The sequence below is a fragment of the Oncorhynchus masou genome, unplaced genomic scaffold, assembly GCF_036934945.1.
Source record: "Oncorhynchus masou masou isolate Uvic2021 unplaced genomic scaffold, UVic_Omas_1.1 unplaced_scaffold_2345, whole genome shotgun sequence".
In the NCBI taxonomy this organism is placed as follows: domain Eukaryota; kingdom Metazoa; phylum Chordata; class Actinopteri; order Salmoniformes; family Salmonidae; genus Oncorhynchus; species Oncorhynchus masou.
The window spans coordinates 1,498-20,273 of NW_027008806.1; the positions used below are offsets into that span (position 1 = coordinate 1,498).

General features: G+C 46.3%; 1 protein-coding gene across 1 annotated transcript; it reads left to right on the forward strand.

Annotated features, from left to right (window-relative positions):
• Nucleotides 1-229: 229 nt before the first annotated feature.
• On the forward strand, nt 230-18,228 carry LOC135533375 (ATP-binding cassette sub-family C member 12-like; the record flags this gene model as incomplete). The annotated part of the gene is made up of 5 exons (XM_064960719.1): nt 230-389; nt 7,818-7,896; nt 14,273-14,386; nt 15,556-15,720; nt 16,861-18,228. Coding segments are annotated over 5 exons (611 nt in total), but the record flags the coding sequence as incomplete, so codon positions are not given.
• Nucleotides 18,229-18,776: the final 548 nt, after the last annotated feature.

Sequence of the window (18,776 nt, forward strand, 5' to 3'; positions counted from 1 at the left end):
TAACCTGGATGTGTTGTATATAACCTGGATGTGTTGTATATAACCTGGCTGTGTTGTATATAACCTGGATGTATAGTCTATAACCGGGATGTGTTGTATATAACCTGGATGTGTTGTATATAACCTGGATGTATAGTCTATAACCTGGATGTGTTGTATACAACCTGGATGTATAGTCTATAACCTGGATGTGTTGTATATAACCTGGATATTATATATCCCCCAACAGGGAAGTCTTCTTTAGGAGTGGCCCTGTTCCGCCTGGTGGAACCAGCTGCAGGGACGATCTTCATAGACGGGGTGGACACCAGCGCTATCGGCCTGGAGGACCTCCGCAGTAAACTATCAGTCATCCCCCAGGACCCTGTCCTATTCATCGGCACTGTCAGGTAATACCACTGTCTACCCAGTACACTAGTCAACTATAGAAACAGACTGCATAGACCAGGTAATACCACTGTCTACCCAGTACACAGGTCACCTATAGAAACAGACTGCATAGACCAGGTAATATCACTGTCTACCCAGTACACTAGTCAACTATAGAAACAGACTGCATAGACCAGGTAATACCACTGTCTGTCACTGTCTACACAGAACACTAGTCACCTATAGAAACAGACTGCATAGACCAGGTAATATCACTGTCTACCCAGTACACTAGTCACCTATAGAAACATACTGCATAGACCAGGTAATACCACTGTCTACCCAGAACACTAGTCACCTATAGAAACAGACTGCATAGACCAGGTAATACCACTGTCTACCCAGTACACTAGTCAACTATAGAAACAGACTGCATAGACCAGGTAATACCACTGTCTACACAGAACACTAGTCACCTATAGAAACAGACTGCATAGACCAGGTAATACCACTGTCTACCCAGTACACTAGTCAACTATAGAAACAGACTGCATAGACCAGGTAATACCACTGTCTACCCAGTACACTAGTCACCTATAGAAACAGACTGCATAGACCAGGTAATACCACTGTCTACACAGAACACTAGTCACCTATAGAAACAGACTGCATAGACCAGGTAATACCACTGTCTGTCACTGTCTACCCAGAACACTAGTCAACTATAGAAACAGACTGCATAGACCAGGTAATACCACTGTCTACCCAGTACACTAGTCACCTATAGAAACAGATTGCATAGACCAGGTAATACCACTGTCTACACAGAACACTACTAACCTATAGAAACAGACTGCATAGACCAGGTAATACCACTGTCTACCCAGTACACTAGTCACCTATAGAAACAGATTGCATAGACCAGGTAATACCACTGTCTGTCACTGTCTACCCAGTACACTAGTCACCTATAGAAACAGACTGCATAGACCAGGTAATACCACTGTCTACACAGAACACTAGTCACCTATAGAAACAGACTGCATAGACCAGGTAATACCACTGTCTGTCACTGTCTACCCAGAACACTAGTCAACTATAGAAACAGACTGCATAGACCAGGTAATACCACTGTCTACCCAGTACACTAGTCACCTATAGAAACAGACTGCATAGACCAGGTAATACCACTGTCTACCCAGAACACTAGTCACCTATAGAAACAGACTGCATAGACCAGGTAATACCACTGTCTACACAGAACACTAGTCACCTATAGAAACAGACTGCATAGACCAGGTAATACCACGGTCTACACAGTACACTAGTAACCTATAGAAACAGACTGCATAGACCAGGTAATACCACTGTCTGTCACTGTCTACACAGAACACTAGTCACCTATAGAAACAGACTCCATAGACCAGGTAATACCAATGTCTACACAGTACACTAGTCACCTATAGAAACAGACTGCATAGACCAGGTAATACCACTGTCTACACAGAACACTAGTCACCTAGAGAAACAGACTGCATAGACCAGGTAATACCACTGTCTACACAGAACACTAGTAACCTATAGAAACAGACTGCATAGACCAGGTAATACCACTGTCTACACAGAACACTAGTCACCTATAGAAACAGACTGCATAGACCAGGTAGTAACACTGTCTGTCACTGTCTACCCAGAACACTAGTCACCTATAGAAACAGACTGCATAGACCAGGTAATACCACTGTCTACCCAGAACACTAGTCACCTATAGAAACAGACTGCATAGACCAGGTAATACCACTGTCTACACAGAACACTAGTCACCTATAGAAACAGACTGCATAGACCAGGTAATACCACGGTCTACACAGTACACTAGTCAACTATAGAAACAGACTGCATAGACCAGGTAATACCACTGTCTACCCAGAACACTAGTCACCTATAGAAACAGACTGCATAGACCAGGTAATACCACTGTCTACACAGTACACTAGTCAACTATAGAAACAGACTGCATAGACCAGGTAATACCACTGTCTGTCACTGTCTACACAGTACACTAGTCACCTATAGAAACAGACTGCATAGACCAGGTAATACCACTGTCTACACAGAACACTAGTCACCTATAGAAACAGACTGCATAGACCAGGTAATACCACTGTCTACCCAGTACACTAGTCACCTATAGAAACAGACTACATAGACCAGGTAATACCACTGTCTACCCAGAACACTAGTCACCTATAGAAACAGACTGCATAGACCAGGTAATACCACTGTCTACACAGAACACTAGTCAACTATAGAAACAGAGTGCATAGACCAGGTAATACCACTGTCTATTACACAGTACACTAGTCACCTATAGAAACAGACTGCATAGACCAGGTAATACCACTGTCTGTCACTGTCTACACAGTACACTAGTCAACTATAGAAACAGACTGCATAGACCAGGTAATACCACTGTCTACCCAGTACACTAGTCACCTATAGAAACAGACTGCATAGACCAGGTAATACCACTGCCTGTTACTGTCTACACAGTACACTAGTCACCTATAGAAACAGACTGCATAGACCAGGTAATACCACTGTCTACACAGTACACTAGTCAACTATAGAAACAGACTGCACAGACCAGGTAATACCACTGTCTACACAGTACACTAGTAACCTATAGAAACAGACTGCATAGACCAGGTAATACCACTGTCTACACAGTACACTAGTCAACTATAGAAACAGACTGCATAGACCAGGTAATACCACTGTCTACACAGTACACTAGTCAACTATAGAAACAGACTGCATAGACCAGGTAATACCACTGTCTACACAGAACACTAGTCACCTATAGAAACAGACTGCATAGACCAGGTAATACCACTGTCTACACAGAACACTAGTAACCTATAGAAACAGACTGCATAGACCAGGTAATACCACTGTCTACACAGAACACTAGTCACCTATAGAAACAGACTGCATAGACCAGGTAATACCACTGTCTACACAGAACACTAGTCACCTATAGAAACAGACTGCATAGACCAGGTAATACCACTGTCTACCCAGAACACTAGTCACCTATAGAAACAGACTGCATAGACCAGGTAGTACCACTGTCTACACAGAACACTAGTCACCTATAGAAACAGACTGCATAGACCAGGTAATACCACTGTCTACACAGTACACTAGTCACCTATAGAAACAGACTGCATAGACCAGGTAATACCACTGTCTACACAGAACACTAGTCAACTATAGAAACAGACTGCATAGACCAGGTAATACCACTGTCTACACAGTACACTAGTCAAGATTGTTGGAACCTCAGGCATCTTGAATTAACTGGAGCACAGGTCATTGACAAATGTACTCCATCTGACTGGGTTCTCTGTCAACCTGTATTACTGTGTCTCTACCTGACTGGGTTCCGGACTAGTTTCTCCAGGTATGACCTCTCTGTGTCTCTACCTGACTGGGTTCCGGACTAGTTTCTCCAGGTATGACCACTCTGTGTCTCTACCTGACTGGGTTCCGGACTAGTTTCTCCAGGTATGACCTCTCTGTGTCTCTATCTGACTGGGTTCCGGACTAGTTTCTCCAGGTATGACCTCTCTGTGTCTCTACCTGACTGGGTTCCGGACTAGTTTCTCCAGGTATGACCACTCTGTGTCTCTACCTGACTGGGTTCCGGACTAGTTTCTCCAGGTATGACCTCTCTGTGTCTCTACCTGACTGGGTTCCGGACTAGTTTCTCCAGGTATGACCACTCTGTGTCTCTACCTGACTGGGTTCCGGACTAGTTTCTCCAGGTATGACCTCTCTGTGTCTCTACCTGACTGGGTTCCGGACTAGTTTCTCCAGGTATGACCACTCTGTGTCTCTACCTGACTGGGTCCAGGACTAGTTTCTCCAGGTATGACCACTCTGTGTCTCTACCTGACTGGGTTCCGGACTAGTTTCTCCAGGTATGACCACTCTGTCAACCTGTATTACTGTGTCTCTACCTGACTGGGTTCCCGACTAGTTTATCCAGGTATGACCTCTCTGTCAACCTGTATTACTGTGTCTCTACCTGACTGGGTCCAGGACTAGTTTCTCCAGGTATGACCTCTCTGTGTCTCTACCTGACTGGGTTCCGGACTAGTTTCTCCAGGTATGACCTCTCTGTGTCTCTACCTGACTGGGTTCCGGACTAGTTTCTCCAGGTATGACCTCTCTGTGTCTCTACCTGACTGGGTTCCGGACTAGTTTCTCCAGGTGTGACCTCTCTGTGTCTCTACCTGACTGGGTCCAGGACTAGTTTCTCCAGGTATGACCTCTCTGTGTCTCTACCTGACTGGGTTCCGGACTAGTTTCTCCAGGTATGACCTCTCTGTGTCTCTACCTGACTGGGTTCCGGACTAGTTTCTCCAGGTATGACCTCTCTGTCAACCTGTATTACTGTGTCGCTACCTGACTGGGTCCAGGACTAGTTTCTCCAGGTATGACCTCTCTGTGTCTCTACCTGACTGGGTTCAAGACTAGTTTCTCCAGGTATGACCTCTCTGTGTCTCTACCTGACTGGGTCCAGGACTAGTTTCTCCAGGTATGACCACTCTGTGTCTCTACCTGACTGGGTTCCGGACTAGTTTCTCCAGGTATGACCTCTCTGTGTCTCTACCTGACTGGGTCCAGGACTAGTTTCTCCAGGTATGACCTCTCTGTGTCTCTACCTGACTGGGTTCCGGACTAGTTTCTCCAGGTATGACCTCTCTGTCAACCTGTATTACTGTGTCTCTACCTGACTGGGTTCCGGACTAGTTTCTCCAGGTATGACCTCTCTGTGTCTCTACCTGACTGGGTTCCGGACTAGTTTCGCCAGGTATGACCACTCTGTCAACCTGTATTACTGTGTTTCTACCTGACTGGGTTCCGGACTAGTTTCTCCAGGTATGACCTCTCTGTGTCTCTACCTGACTGTGTTCCGGACTAGTTTCTCCAGGTATGACCTCTCTGTATCTCTACCTGACTGGGTTCCGGACTAGTTTCTCCAGGTATGACCTCTCTGTGTCTCTACCTGACTGGGTTCAGGGCTAGTTTCTCCAGGTATGACCACTCTGTGTCTCTACCTGACTGGGTTCCGGACTAGTTTCTCCAGGTATGACCTCTCTGTGTCTCTACCTGACTGGGTCCAGGACTAGTTTCTCCAGGTATGACCTCTCTGTGTCTCTACCTGACTGGGTTCAGGGCTAGTTTCTCCAGGTATGACCACTCTGTGTCTCTACCTGACTGGGTTCCGGACTAGTTTCTCCAGGTATGACCACTCTGTGTCTCTACCTGACTGGGTCCAGGACTAGTTTCTCCAGGTATGACCACTCTGTGTCTCTACCTGACTGGGTTCAGGGCTAGTTTCTCCAGGTATGACCACTCTGTGTCTCTACCTGACTGGGTTCCGGACTAGTTTCTCCAGGTATGACCTCTCTTTCAACCTGTATTACTGTGTCTCTAACTGACTGGGTTCCGGACTAGTTTCTCCAGGTATGACCTCTCTGTCAACCTGTATTACTGTGTCTCTACCTGACTGGGTCCAGGGCTAGTTTCTCCAGGTATGACCTCTCTGTGTCTCTACCTGACTGGGTCCAGGGCTAGTTTCTCCAGGTATGACCACTCTGTGTCTCTACCTGACTGGGTCCAGGACTAGTTTCTCCAGGTATGACCTCTCTGTGTCTCTACCTGACTGGGTCCAGGGCTAGTTTCTCCAGGTATGACCACTCTGTGTCTCTACCTGACTGGGTTCCGGACTAGTTTCTCCAGGTATGACCACTCTGTGTCTCTACCTGACTGGGTCCAGGACTAGTTTCTCCAGGTATGACCACTCTGTGTCTCTACCTGACTGGGTTCCGGACTAGTTTCTCCAGGTATGACCTCTCTGTGTCTCTACCTGACTGGGTTCCGGACTAGTTTCTCCAGGTATGACCACTCTGTGTCTCTACCTGACTGGGTCCAGGACTAGTTTCTCCAGGTATGACCTCTCTGTGTCTCTACCTGACTGGGTTCCGGACTAGTTTCTCCAGGTATGACCACTCTGTGTCTCTACCTGACTGGGTTCCGGACTAGTTTCTCCAGGTATGACCACTCTGTCAACCTGTATTACTGTGTCTCTACCTGACTGGGTTCAGGACTAGTTTCTCCAGGTATGACCTCTCTGTGTCTCTACCTGACTGGGTTCTGTACTAGTTTCTCCAGGTATGACCTCTCTGTGTCTCTACCTGACTGGGTTCCGGACTAGTTTCTCCAGGTATGACCTCTCTGTCAACCTGTATTACTGTGTCTCTACCTGACTGGGTCCAGGACTAGTTTCTCCAGGTATGACCACTCTGTGTCTCTACCTGACTGGGTTCCGGACTAGTTTCTCCAGGTATGACCTCTCTGTATCTCTACCTGACTGGGTTCCGGACTAGTTTCTCCAGGTATGACCACTCTGTGTCTCTACCTGACTGGGTTCCGGACTAGTTTCTCCAGGTATGACCTCTCTGTGTCTCTACATGACTGGGTCCAGGACTAGTTTCTCCAGGTATGACCACACTCTGTGTCTCTACCTGACTGGGTTCCGGACTAGTTTCTCCAGATATGACCACTCTGTGTCTCTATCTGACTGGGTTCCGGACTAGTTTCTCCAGGTATGACCTCTCTGTGTCTCTACCTGACTGGGTTCCGGACTAGTTTCTCCAGGTATGACCACTCTGTGTCTCTACCTGACTGGGTCCAGGACTAGTTTCTCCAGGTATGACCTCTCTGTGTCTCTACCTGACTGGGTCCAGGACTAGTTTCTCCAGGTATGACCTCTCTGTGTCTCTACCTGACTGGGTTCCGGACTAGTTTCTCCAGGTATGACCTCTCTGTGTCTCTACCTGACTGGGTTCCGGACTAGTTTCTCCAGGTATGACCTCTCTGTCAACCTGTATTACTGTGTCTCTACCTGACTGGGTCCAGGACTAGTTTCGCCAGGTATGACCACTCTGTGTCTCTACCTGACTGGGTTCTCCAGGTATGACCACTCTGTGTCTCTACCTGACTGGGTTCTCCAGGTATGACCACTCTGTGTCTCTACCTGACTGGGTTCTCCAGGTATGACCACTCTGTGTCTCTACCTCACTGGGTCCAGGACTAGTTTCTCCAGGTATGACCTCTCTGTCAACCTGTATTACTGTGTCTCTACCTGACTGGGTTCCAGACTAGTTTCTCCAGGTATGACCTCTCTGTCAACCTGTATTACTGTGTCTCTACCTGACTGGGTCCAGGACTAGTTTCTCCAGGTATGACCTCTCTGTCAACCTGTATTACTGTGTCTCTACCTGACTGGGTCCAGGACTAGTTTCTCCAGGTATGACCTCTCTGTCAACCTGTATTACTGTGTCTCTACAATGTGACGTGTTCCCCTGTTGCAGGTATAATCTGGATCCTTTCAACAACTATAGTGACGAGGACATCTGGTCTGCTCTGGATAAAACCTTCATGAAACACACAGTAAGTCCAGCATCTTTGTGGACCATTACATGAGGCCTGGTTTACTGTCTGTTGTCTGACTCTATGGGGAACTGGTTTACTGTCTGTTGTCTGACTCTATGGGGAACTGGTTTACTGTCTGTTGTCTGACTCTATGGGGAACATTACATGAGGCCTGGTTTACTGTCTGTTGTCTGACTCTATGGGAACATTACATGAGGCCTGGTTTACTGTCTGTTGTCTGACTCTATGGGAACATTACATGAGGCCTGGTTTACTGTCTGTTGTCTGACTCTATGGGGAACATTACATGAGGCCTGGTTTACTGTCTGTTGTCTGACTCTATGGGAACATTACATGAGGCCTGGTTTACTGTCTGTTGTCTGACTCTATGGGGACATTACATGAGGCCTGGTTTACTGTCTGTTGTCTGACTCTATGGGGACATTACATGAGGCCTGGTTTACAGTCTGTTGTTTGACTCTATGGGAACATTACATGAGGCCTGGTTTACTGTCTGTTGTCTGACTCTATGGGGAACATTACATGAGGCCTGGTTTACTGTCTGTTGTCTGACTCTATGGGGAACATTACATGAGGCCTGGTTTACTGTCTGTTGTCTGACTCTATGGGGAACATTACATGAGGCCTGGTTTACTGTCTGTTGTCTGACTCTATGGGGAACATTACATGAGGCCTGGTTTACTGTCTGTTGTCTGACTCTATGGGACCATTACATGAGGCCTGGTTTACTGTCTGTTGTCTGACTCTATGGGAACATTACATGAGGCCTGGTTTACTGTCTGTTGTCTGACTCTATGGGGAACATTACATGAGGCCTGGTTTACTGTCTGTTGTCTGACTCTATGGGAACATTACATGAGGCCTGGTTTACTGTCTGTTGTCTGACTCTATGGGAACATTACATGAGGCCTGGTTTACTGTCTGTTGTCTGACTCTATGGGGAACATTACATGAGGCCTGGTTTACTGTCTGTTGTCTGACTCTATGGGGAACATTACATGAGGCCTGGTTTACTGTCTGTTGTCTGACTCTATGGGAACATTACATGAGGCCTGGTTTACTGTCTGTTGTCTGACTCTATGGGGAACATTACATGAGGCCTGGTTTACTGTCTGTTGTCTGACTCTATGGGAACATTACATGAGGCCTGGTTTACTGTCTGTTGTCTGACTCTATGGGAACATTACATGAGGCCTGGTTTACTGTCTGTTGTCTGACTCTATGGGAACATTACATGAGGCCTGGTTTACTGTCTGTTGTCTGACTCTATGGGAACATTACATGAGGCCTGGTTTACTGTCTGTTGTCTGACTCTATGGGGAACATTACATGAGGCCTGGTTTACTGTCTGTTGTCTGACTCTATGGGGACATTACATGAGGCCTGGTTTACTGTAGGTTGTCTGCCTCTATGGGAACATTACATGAGGCCTGGTTTACTGTAGGTTGTCTGACTCTATGGGAACATTACATGAGGCCTGGTTTACTGTCTGTTGTCTGACTCTATAGGGAACATTACATGAGGCCTGGTTTACTGTCTGTTGTTTGACTCTATGGGGAACATTACATGAGGCCTGGTTTACTGTCTGTTGTCTGACTCTATGGGGAACATTACATGAGGCCTGGTTTACTGTCTGTTGTCTGACTCTATGGGAACATTACATGAGGCCTGGTTTACTGTCTGTTGTCTGACTCTATGGGAACATTACATGAGGCCTGGTTTACTGTCTGTTGTTTGACTCTATGGGAACATTACATGAGGCCTGGTTTACTGTCTGTTGTCTGACTCTATGGGAACATTACATGAGGCCTGGTTTACTGTCTGTTGTTTGACTCTATAGGGAACATTACATGAGGCCTGGTTTACTGTCTGTTGTCTGACTCTATGGGGAACATTACATGAGGCCTGGTTTACTGTAGGTTGTCTGACTCTATGGGGACATTACATGAGGCCTGGTTTACTGTAGGTTGTCTGTCTGTTGTCTGACTCTATGGGGAACATTACATGAGGCCTGGTTTACTGTAGGTTGTCTGACTCTATGGGGACATTACATGAGGCCTGGTTTACTGTAGGTTGTCTGTCTGTTGTCTGACTCTATGGGGAACATTACATGAGGCCTGGTTTACTGTAGGTTGTCTGTCTGTTGTCTGACTCTATGGGGAACATTACATGAGGCCTGGTTTACTGTCTGTTGGCTGACTCTATGGGGATCTGGTTTACTGTCTGTTGTCTGACTCTATGGGGAACTGGTTTACTGTCTGTTGTCTGACAGAGATCAAGTGTTGACCCCAGTTGAAAGTCACAGGAGTATAGATGGTGATGATGGTGTTGGTAGTGATGGTGTTGGTAGTGATGGTGTTGGTAGTGATGGTGTTGGTAGTGATGGTGTTGGTAATGATGATGATGATAATGGTGATTATGATGGCGATGATTATTGTGGTGATGGTGTTGGTAGTGATGGTGTTGGTAGTGATGATGATTATGATGATAATGGTGCTGATGGCAATGATGATCATGGTGATTATGGTGGTGATGATTATGGTGGTGATGGTGTTGGTAGTGATGGTGTTGGTAGTGATGATGATTATGGTGGTGATGGTGTTGGTAGCGATGGTGTTGGTAGTGATGATGATTATGGTGGTGATGGTGTTGGTAGTGATGGTGTTGGTAGTGATGTTGATTATGGTGGTGATGGTGTTGGTAGTGATGGTGTTGGTAGTGATGGTGATTATGGTGGGGATGGTGTTGGTAGTGATGGTGTTGGTAGTGATGGTGTTGGTAGTGATGGTGTTGGAAGTGATGGTGATTATGGTGGTGATGGTGTTGGCAGTGATGGTGTTGGTAGTGATGGTGATTATGGTGGTGATGGTGTTGGTAGTGATGGTGTTGGTAGTGATGGTGTTGGTAGTGATGGTGATTATGGTGGGGATGATTATGGTGGTGATGGTGTTGGTAGTGATGGTGATTATGGTGGTGATGGTGATTATTGTGGTGATGGTGTTGGTAGTGATGGTGTTGGTAGTGATGGTGTTGGTAGTGATGGTGATTATGGTGGTGATGGTGTTTGTAGTGATGGTGTTGGTAGTGATGGTGATTATGGTGGTGATGGTGTTGGTAGTGATGGTGTTGGTAGTGATGGTGATTATGGTGGTGATGGTGTTGGTAGTGATGGTGTTGGTAGTGATGGTGATTATGATGGTGATGATTATGGTGGTGATGGTGTTGGTAGTGATGGTGATTATGGTGGTGATGGTGTTGGTAGTGATGGTGTTGGTAGTGATGGTGTTGGTAGTGATGGTGATTATGGTGGTGATGATTATGGTGGTGATGGTGATTATGGTGGGGATGATTATGGTGGTGATGGTGTTGGTAGTGATGGTGTTGGTAGTGATGGTGATTATGGTGGTGATGGTGTTGGTAGAGATGGTGTTGATAGTGATGGTGATTATGGTGGTGATGATTATGGTGGTGATGGTGTTGGTAGTGATGGTGTTGGTAGTGATGGTGAATATGGTGGTGATGGTGTTGGTAGTGATGGTGATTATGGTGGGGATGATTATTGTGGTGATGGTGTTGGTAGTGATGGTGTTGGTAGTGATGATGATTATGATGATAATGGTGCTGATGGCAATGATGATCATGGTGATTATGGTGGTGATGATTATGGTGGTGATGGTGTTCGTAGTGATGGTGTTGGTAGTGATGATGATTATGGTGGTGATGGTGTTGGTAGCGATGGTGTTGGTAGTGATGATGATTATGGTGGTGATGGTGTTGGTAGTGATGGTGTTGGTAGTGATGTTGATTATGGTGGTGATGGTGTTGGTAGTGATGGTGTTGGTAGTGATGGTGATTATGGTGGGGATGGTGTTGGTAGTGATGGTGTTGGTAGTGATGGTGTTGGTAGTGATGGTGTTGGAAGTGATGGTGATTATGGTGGTGATGGTGTTGGCAGTGATGGTGTTGGTAGTGATGGTGATTATGGTGGTGATGGTGTTGGTAGTGATGGTGTTTGTAGTGATGGTGTTGGTAGTGATGGTGATTATGGTGGGGATGATTATGGTGGTGATGGTGTTGGTAGTGATGGTGTTGGTAGTGATGGTGATTATTGTGGTGATGGTGTTGGTAGTGATGGTGTTGGTAGTGATGGTGTTGGTAGTGATGGTGATTATGGTGGTGATGGTGTTTGTAGTGATGGTGTTGGTAGTGATGGTGATTATGGTGGTGATGGTGTTGGTAGTGATGGTGTTGGTAGTGATGGTGATTATGGTGGTGATGGTGTTGGTAGTGATGGTGTTGGTAGTGATGGTGATTATGATGGTGATGATTATGGTGGTGATGGTGTTGGTAGTGATGGTGATTATGGTGGTGATGGTGTTGGTAGTGATGGTGTTGGTAGTGATGGTGTTGGTAGTGATGGTGATTATGGTGGTGATGATTATGGTGGTGATGGTGATTATGGTGGGGATGATTATGGTGGTGATGGTGTTGGTAGTGATGGTGTTGGTAGTGATGGTGATTATGGTGGTGATGGTGTTGGTAGAGATGGTGTTGATAGTGATGGTGATTATGGTGGTGATGATTATGGTGGTGATGGTGTTGGTAGTGATGGTGTTGGTAGTGATGGTGAATATGGTGGTGATGGTGTTGGTAGTGATGGTGATTATGGTGGGGATGATTATGGTGGTGATGGTGTTGGTAGTGATGGTGTTGGTAGTGATGGTGATTATGGTGGTGATGGTGTTGGTAGTGATGGTGATTATGGTGGGGATGATTATGGTGGTGATGGTGTTGGTAGTGATGGTGTTGGTAGTGATGGTGATTATGGTGGTGATGGTGTTGGTAGTGATGGTGAATATGGTGGTGATGGTGTTGGTAGTGATGGTGATTATGGTGGGGATGATTATGGTGGTGATGGTGTTGGTAGTGATGGTGTTGGTAGTGATGGTGATTATGGTGGTGATGGTGTTGGTAGTGATGGTGTTGGTAGTGATGGTGATTATGGTGGTGATGGTGTTGGTAGTGATGGTGATTATGGTGGTGATGGTGTTGGTAGTGATGGTGTTGGTAGTGATGGTGATTATGGTGGTGATGGTGTTGGTAGTGATGGTGTTGGTAGTGATGGTGATTATGGTAGTGATGGTGTTGGTAGTGATGGTGTTGGTAGTGATGGTGATTATGGTGGTGATGATAATGTTGATGATGACGGTGATAAAGTTGATGATAATGCTGATGTTGGTTATGATGGCGATGGTGATAATGGAGGTGATGATAATGGTGAAGCTGATAACATTGATGATGATGATGGTGATGATGATGTTGGGGATGTTGGTGATGATGATGGTGATGATGATGATGATGATGATGATGATGGTGATGGTGATGATGATGATGATGATGATGGTGATGGTGATGATGATGATGATGATGGTGGTGATGATGATGGTGATGATGGTGGTGATGATGATGGTGATAATGATGATGATGATGGTGATGATGATGATGGTGATGGTGATGGTGATGATGATGATGGTGATGGTGATGATGGTGGTGATGATGGTGTTGATGATGTTTTAGGATGATGGTGGTGATGATGATGATGGTGATGGTGATGGTGATGGTGGCGATGATGTTGATGATGATGATGTTGGGGATGATAGTGATGGTGATGGTGATAATGATGATGATGATGATGGTGATGGTGATGATGGTGGTGATGATGATGTTGGGGATGTTGGTGATGGTGGCGATGATGTTGATGATGGTGATGATGATGTTGGGGATGATAGTGATGGTGAGGATGATGGTGGTGATGATGATGATGATGGTGATAAAGGTGATGATAATGCTGATGGTGATGATGATGTTGGTGATGATGTTGGGGATGATGTTGGTGATGATGTTGGGGATGATGGTGGTGATGATGTTGGGGATGATGGTGGTGATGATGATGATGATGGTGATAAAGGTGATGATAATGCTGATGGTGATGATGATGTTGGTGATGATGTTGGGGATGATGGTGGTGATGATGATGACGACGATGTTGACCATCACGTTCATGATGGGGCGGCAGGGTAGCCTAGTGGTTAGAGCGTTGGACTAGTAACCGGAAGGTTGTGAGTTCAAACCCCCGAGCCGACAAGGTACAAATCTGTCGTTCTGCCCCTGAACAGGCAGTTAACCCACTGTTCCCAGGCCGTCATTGAAGAATAAGAATGTGTTCTTAACTGACTTGCCTGGTTAAATAAAAAATAAAAAAATAAAAAAAAAAAAGTAAAAATTAACTTGTAAGTCGCTCTGGATAAGAGCGTCTGCTAAATGAAAAAAAAAAAATGATACCAACAACGCCACGTCCCTCTGTGTGTCTCAGATCTCCAGTCTCCCTGAGAAGCTGCAGTCGGAGGTACTGGAAAATGGGGAGAACTTCTCTGTCGGAGAGAGACAGCTGATGTGTATGGCCAGAGCACTGCTACGAAACTCCAAGGTCAGCTCACAGAAAGATCTCCTTTTACAGCAACATACAATGTATATACAGCTCGCCGTACTGTATCCCAGGAAAATGGATTTTACGGTATAGAAATGACCAGGTATTTACTACATAATTAACATTAGGAAATTGCAATGTTACATAGTTACCTAGCCTCGATTTCCAAGCTTCTTCCAGACCTGGAAGGATGGCGTTTCAAGACTACACAGCTGGTATCCTAGTAACCTGAATGACACGTTAGCCTGGTACACAGCTGGTATCCTAGTAACCTGAATGACACGTTAGCCTGGTACACAGCTGGTATCCTAGTAACCTGAATGACAAGTTAGCCTGGTCTCTCCTCCTCTTTCAAGACTACACAGCTGGTATCCTAGTAACCTGAATGACACGTTAGCCTGGTCTCTCCTGTTCTTTCAACACTACACAGCTGGTATCCTAGTAACCTGAATGACACGTTAGCCTGGTCTCTCCTGTTCTTTCAAGACTACACAGCTGGTATCCTAGTAACCTGAATGACACATTAGCCTGGTCTCTCCTCCTCTTTCAAGACTACACAGCTGGTATCCTAGTAACCTGAATGACACGTTAGCCTGGTCTCTCCTCCTCTCTCAAGACTACACAGCTGGTATCCTAGTAACCTGAATGACACGTTAGCCTGGTCTCTCCTCCTCTCTCAAGACTACACAGCTGGTATTCTAGTAACCTGAATGACATGTTAGCCTGGTCTCTCCTCCTCTCTCAAGACTACACAGCTGGTATCCTAGTAACCTGAATGACACGTTAGCCTGGTACACAGCTGGTATCCTAGTAACCTGAATGACATGTTAGCCTGGTACACAGCTGGTATCCTAGTAACCTGAATGACACGTTAGCCTGGTACACAGCTGGTATCCTAGTAACCTGAATGACACGTTAGCCTGGTACACAGCTGGTATACTAGTAACCTGAAAGACACGTTAGCCTGGTCTCTCCTCCTCTTTCAAGACTACACAGCTGGTATCCTAGTAACCTGAATGACACGTTAGCCTGGTCTCTCCTCCTCTTTCAAGACTACACAGCTGGTATCCTAGTAACATGAATGACATGTTAGCCTGGTCTCTCCTCCTCTCTCAAGACTACACAGCTGGTATCCTAGTAATCTGAATGACACGGTCTCTCCTCCTCAGATCATCTTGTTGGACGAGGCGACGGCGTCGATCGACTCAGAGACGGACTCTCTGATCCAGCACACCATCAGAGACGCGTTCCAGGACTGTACCATGCTGACTATCGCTCACCGCATTAACACTGTCCTGGAGTCAGATCGTATACTGGTCATGGACGCCGGAAGGGTAGGCTACAGACAGACAGACATTAACACTGTCCTGGAGTCAGATCGTATACTGGTCATGGACACCGGAAGGGTAGGCTACAGACAGACAGACAGACATTAACACTGTCCTGGAGTCAGATCGTATACTGGTCATGGACGCCGGAAGGGTAGGCTACAGACAGACAGACAGACAGACAGACAGACAGACAGACAGACAGACAGACAGACAGACATTAACACTGTCCTGGAGTCAGATCGTATACTGGTCATGGACGCCGGAAGGGTAGGCTACAGACAGAGAGACAGACAGACAGACAGACAGACAGACAGACAGACAGACAGACAGACAGACAGACAACCCTACTGTGGGGTTCAAGCTGACTCCTACTAAGAGAATAAAACCTTTTAAGGCTCTCCTGTTTTTCGCTTTACAGAGAAGCTGTCATGTATTGGCTTCATATTGCTTTTTAAAAGGTTTCAAAACAAACTAAACATTGGTGCATATTGATAGACTGAGAGGAGATAGACTGATGTATACACGAACTGAGATATATGTGTGTGTGTGTGTGTGTGTGTGTGTGTGTGTGTGTGTGTGTGTGTGTGTGTGTGTGTGTGTGTGTGTGTGTGTGTGTGTGTGTGTGTGTGTGTGTGTGTGTGTGTTCTGTGTGTGTGTGTGTGTTCTTTCTGTTCTGTGTGTGTGTATCTGTGTATTCTGTGTGTTCTGTGTGTGTTCTGTGTCTGTGTTCTGTCTGTTCTGTGTGTGTGTTCTGTGTGTGTGTTCTGTGTGTTCTGTTTGTTCTGTGCGTTCTGTGTGTGTGTTCTGTGTGCGTGTGTGTGTGTGTTCTGTGTGTGTTCTGTGTGTGTGTTCTGTGTGTGTTCTGTGTGTGTGTTCTGTGTGTTGTGTTTGTTCTGTGTGTTCTGTTTGTTCTGTGCGTTCTGTGTGTGTGTTCTGTGTGCGTGTGTGTGTGTGTTCTGTGTGTGTGTGTTCTGTGTGTTTTGTGTGTTCTGTGTGTTTTGTGTGTTCTCTGTGTTTGTGTGTTCTGTGTGTGTATGTTCTGTGTTTTCTGTGTGTTCTGTGTGTGAATGTTCTGTGTATTCTGTGTGTGTGTTCTGTGTGTTTGTGTGTGTGTGTTCTGTGTGTTCTGTGTTCACCTGGCAGGTGGTTGAGTGTGACAGTCCAGAGGTCCTGATGCAGAGGCCAGATTCTCAGTTTGCAGCTCTCCTGACTGCAGCCAACACCGTCAACACATGAGCCTGGACACACCCCCTTCTGTATTCTGGACACACCTCCATCTGCAGTCTGGACACACCCCCATCTGTAGTCTGGACACACACACACACCCGTCTGTAGACTGGACACACCCCCATGAGTCTGGTCACCCCTCCATCTGCAGTCTGGACACACCCCCATGAGTCTGGTCACACCTCCATCTGCAGTCTGGTCACACCTCCATCTGCAGTCTGGTCATTATCCATCTGTAGTCTGGACACACCTCCATCTGCAGTCTGGTCACACCTCCATCTGCAGTCTGGTCATTATCCATCTGTAGTCTGGACACACCTCCATCTGTAGTCTGGTCACACTTCCATCTGCAGTCTGGACACACTTCCATCTGCAGTCTGTTCACACCTCCATCTGCAGTCTGTTCACACCTCCATCTGCAGTCTGTTCACACTTCCATCTGCAGTCTGGACACACTTCCATCTGCAGTATGTTCACACTTCCATCTGCAGTCTGGTCACACTTCCATCTGCAGTCTGGTCACACTTCCATCTGCAGTCTGTTCACACCTCCATCTGCAGTCTGGTCATTATCCATCTGTAGTCTGGACACACCTCCATCTGAAGTCTGGTCACACCTCCATCTGAAGTCTGGACACACCCCCATCTGCAGTCTGGACACACCCCCATCTGTAGTCTGGACACACCTCCATCTGAAGTCTGGTCACACTTCCATCTGCAGTCTGGTCACACTTCCATCTGCAGTCTGTTCACACCTCCATCTGCAGTCTGGTCATTATCCATCTGTAGTCTGGACACACCTCCATCTGAAGTCTGGACACACCCCCATCTGCAGTCTGGACACACCCCCATCTGTAGTCTGGACACACCTCCATCTGCAGTCTGGACACACCTCCATCTGTAGTCTGGACACACCTCCATGAGTTTGGACACACCTCCATCTGAAGTCTGGACACACCTCCATCTGAAGTCTGGACACACCTCCATCTGCAGTCTGGACACACCTCCACCTGCAGTCTGGACACACCTCCACCTGCAGTCTGGACACACCTCCATCTGTAGTCTGGACACACCTCCATGAGTCTGGACACACCTCCATCTTCAGTCTGGACACACACCCATGGGTCTGGACACACCTCCATCTGCAGTCTGGTCACACCTCCATCTGAAGTCTGGACACACCCATATCTGTAGTCTGGACACACCTCCATCTGCAGTCTGGTCACACCTCCATCTGTAGTCTGGACACACCTCCATGAGTTTGGACACACCTCCATATGAAGTCTGGACAGCAGTAACACCATTATGAAGTCTCCAGCAGTAACACCATTATTAATTGTCGGACCACCCCACCCCTCAAAGCTTTCTCTGTTTTCCATGGACACACATGAATGTGCATGTGCCTGCGCGCACGTTTATCCACACAAACATAGGCAAACACACGTGCACGTGCACACCTAAAGCCTAGGGCATTAGCGTCATGCTAGCATTGACTAAGGAAGCTGTATCAGGCAGTAACACCATTATGAAGTGACAAAACAGCAGTAACACCATTATGAAGTGACAAAACAGCAGTAACACCATTATGAAACAACAAAACAGCAGTAACACCATTATGAAGTGACTAAACAGCTGTAACACCATTATGAAGTAACAAAACAGCAGTAACACCATTATGAAACAACAAAACGGCAGTAACACCATTATGAAACAACAAAACAGCAGTAACACCATTATGAAACAACAAAACAGCAGTAACACCATTATGAAACAACAAAACAGCAGTAACACCATTATGAAACAACAAAACTGCAGTAACACCGTTATGAAACA